We start from the raw sequence: 3026 nt of genomic DNA on the forward strand, positions 1-3026 counted from the left end.
TTGTTCAATGATTGAAATCGAGATTAATATTAACTAAAAATATTAATATATCAAATCTCTCATCATTCCACCCGTCAACGAAAAGATACAAACATAAAAGATACATGTTTGTAATAAATAACGTGTTAGACAAGCAGCAAAAACACAGCAAAGGGTACATTGAAGGCTTCACGAGAGTTGGTCCTCAATATCAAGTTCTTCCATCAGGTTCACATGGTTTAAGAGGGGATTAAGCATGTCAATGTCGAAACACTTGTTGGGAAGTTTCATGGGCCCAACAGGATGCTCAGCAGAGCAGTGTTTAGGCATTGGGAATTTACGTGCAATGATCACGGAGTTAATGACTTCATCAGTAGGATGGAATATAGAGAGGACTTGGAATCCTCGTAAGTCACAAGGATCAACAACGGGATAAAGGAAACCCCTAGCTCCATGAGCACTTCTCAACATCAAAACAGCCCCAGGGTTCATGTACTTAGCCAAATGTTCAACGACTCGGACTTTTTCGTCTTTGTCCATCCCAACAAGAGCTGCTAAGAAAACGACATCGTACTCTTTCAAACCATTCGTGACATCCATTATGTCTGTGGTATGAAAGAACATCCGTCGAGACAAATCGGGATCCGACGAGACTAATCGAAGAGCTTTCGACTTAGCCGAAGGGTCGATATCGTAGTTGTGGAACGAGGTGGTTTTAAGGTGGAAAGAAGCTAACACGATCGAAGTGAGCGGAAGGGGACCAGAGCCGACGAAGGCAACTTTGTTAGGCACATTTGAGCAGTGTTTGGTGAGGATATTGAATTCGAGTTGGCTGAGTTTAAGGTAGTTTGTGTAGTAAGGGAAAATATTGAGATGGTGAAGTGGGTTATCATAGGATGCTAAGATGGTGGAGAAATGGGTTTCTAATAGTCCCTCGGCTTCACCACATAGTCGAATCAATTTGGACCTCATCTGTTGAACCTTTTTGCAAAGCTTGGTGACATCGATATGGGTGGGTGGCATGCATGTGAGGACGAGTTGGGTGAAGAGCATGTTGACATCTTTGGAGGGTTTGAGACTGTCGAGGGTTGAGATTTGGTCATATAAGTCGGTGATTTTTTGTACCAAGGGATCTTTCTCGCAAACCATTGTCGACGCTACGAGGTTATGGGAAATTTAACAGAGACTTCCAAAGGGAAAATGAAGAGAAAAATGGCAAAGGAAATAAAAAACACCCAGTTGAGAGAGGTAGAGACAATCTCAAAACCACCAATGGCGTCGTTATTTATGGGCAATTTTTGGGGGACCACACCATGCCTGAGGGTGGGCTTTGTTATTTTACTTTAGGTTAAAATACGTTGTTGGTCCTCTCTACTTTAACAAATTTTGAGATTTAGTCTCTATACATTAGAAGTTAATATTTTAATCTAACTATTTTTTTTTAAATTTAAAAATCCTAGCTAATCATTATCTTTGTTGGTAATTTTTATCAAAGTTTATCAACTTATTATATGTTGGGGATAAACTCGAATTAAGCAACGAGCAAAAACGAATAGCGAAAATTGGACACAAATATTTACGTGGAAAACTCTTTTGAATAGGATATAAAACCACGGGTAAAGAAAAACTTCACTAAAATGGAAAAAACCCAAAGAGGAGTACAAGATGGAGAAACAAAAACAAACCCAAACTCAAAACAGAGAGTTCTCCGAAATTCACACAAAACTCTCTCTTAATTATGTTGTTGAATCAATCTCTCTAGGGTTGCTAAAAGCCCTTTTTATAGGCTAAAATTTATGGATTAGTCTGATTAAAATATCTCCAGAGTTATTAGAGTTCGATTGAGAAAAGAAAACAGAGTTTAACTAATAGAAAAAAACCCGGTTTAGTAGGGAACACGTAATCACGTCGTGACGACATTTATCAACTTGTCGGGACGTCGACTCTTCCTCGTGGCGACATGGACCCTATTTCATCTAAAATGCGAGGCATACTCCACATTATATTTTTTTCTGTCAATCATATGACATGTCATATAAAGACAGTCTAATCAAAATTCCAAGTTAACAAACTTTGATAAGAAATATTTACTATTTTAATTACTGGACTGAGATTTTTAAATTGAAAAGGTAGGAAGGTTTAATTTTTAATTTTTAAAGTATAAAATTAAATCTCAAATTTTGTCAAAGTACATAAACTAATAGCATATTTTAACATTTACTTTATGATCAAATAAGAGAGGCTTACTTTAGCTTTTACCTTTTCTTGCATTGTTTATGCCATAACTATAAGCATAGACAATCAGCCCTTTCAATAACAATGACCCGCTATAACAACAATTAACAATACCAATCAAGGTTTTAGTAGTGTCGATTTTTTTATGTTTAATAACTCACGATAAATGAATTAATTTAATTTGATAATCAATGCTGATTAACTAAGCTTGCTAGATTTATGATCTTTATAACTAATAATGAGAAACAATGTAAAATAAAACATGTATAAAAGTAATAACACATGCACCTGTTATATGCTTTTTAATTTTGTTGATCTAATTCACAATTTATTTTAACATAATTCTCACTTTCTTTATTTGATGAATTTTGAGGTATATTTACGATAAGTAACTCTCTATAACAACATATTGTTATAATTGTATAACAATCATCTTTTATAATAGGCAAATCTTAATAGACAAGTGGGATTATTATAGAAAAGTTTGTGTGTATACATTATAACATACAATTTGCTTTGTTTTAAAAATTTTGGGTTAAAAAGTTTAAGTTTTAAATAAATAAAAAAACTAATGAGATGTTAATTTGTGATTCTCTGTGGAATGTCTTAACTCAGTTTATATTGTTCTTGTTACAACAATTTAAAAGATTCATGTTCAAATGTACCTAAACACATGGTTTTATACTATAAAAATAAAATTGATTTAACTTGGATAATCTCAATTCGGATCGATTTTCATTTTCTTAATTCTTTTCTTAGCTTTAATAAATAGTTCGGAGAATAATTAAGATTTTTAGCGTAAATTACAAAGA

General features: G+C 33.9%; 1 protein-coding gene across 1 annotated transcript; it reads right to left on the bottom strand.

Moving 5' to 3' along the window:
- On the bottom strand, positions 1-1244 carry LOC105761119 (nicotianamine synthase). Its single transcript, XM_012578821.2, has one exon. The coding sequence runs from the start codon at positions 1126-1128 to the stop codon at positions 169-171; it is 960 nt and encodes a 319-aa protein (XP_012434275.1). The 5' UTR covers positions 1129-1244; the 3' UTR covers positions 1-168.
- Between the last annotated feature and the right edge of the window lie 1782 nt (positions 1245-3026).

Source organism: Gossypium raimondii, chromosome 11 (genome assembly GCF_025698545.1).
Source record: "Gossypium raimondii isolate GPD5lz chromosome 11, ASM2569854v1, whole genome shotgun sequence".
In the NCBI taxonomy this organism is placed as follows: domain Eukaryota; kingdom Viridiplantae; phylum Streptophyta; class Magnoliopsida; order Malvales; family Malvaceae; genus Gossypium; species Gossypium raimondii.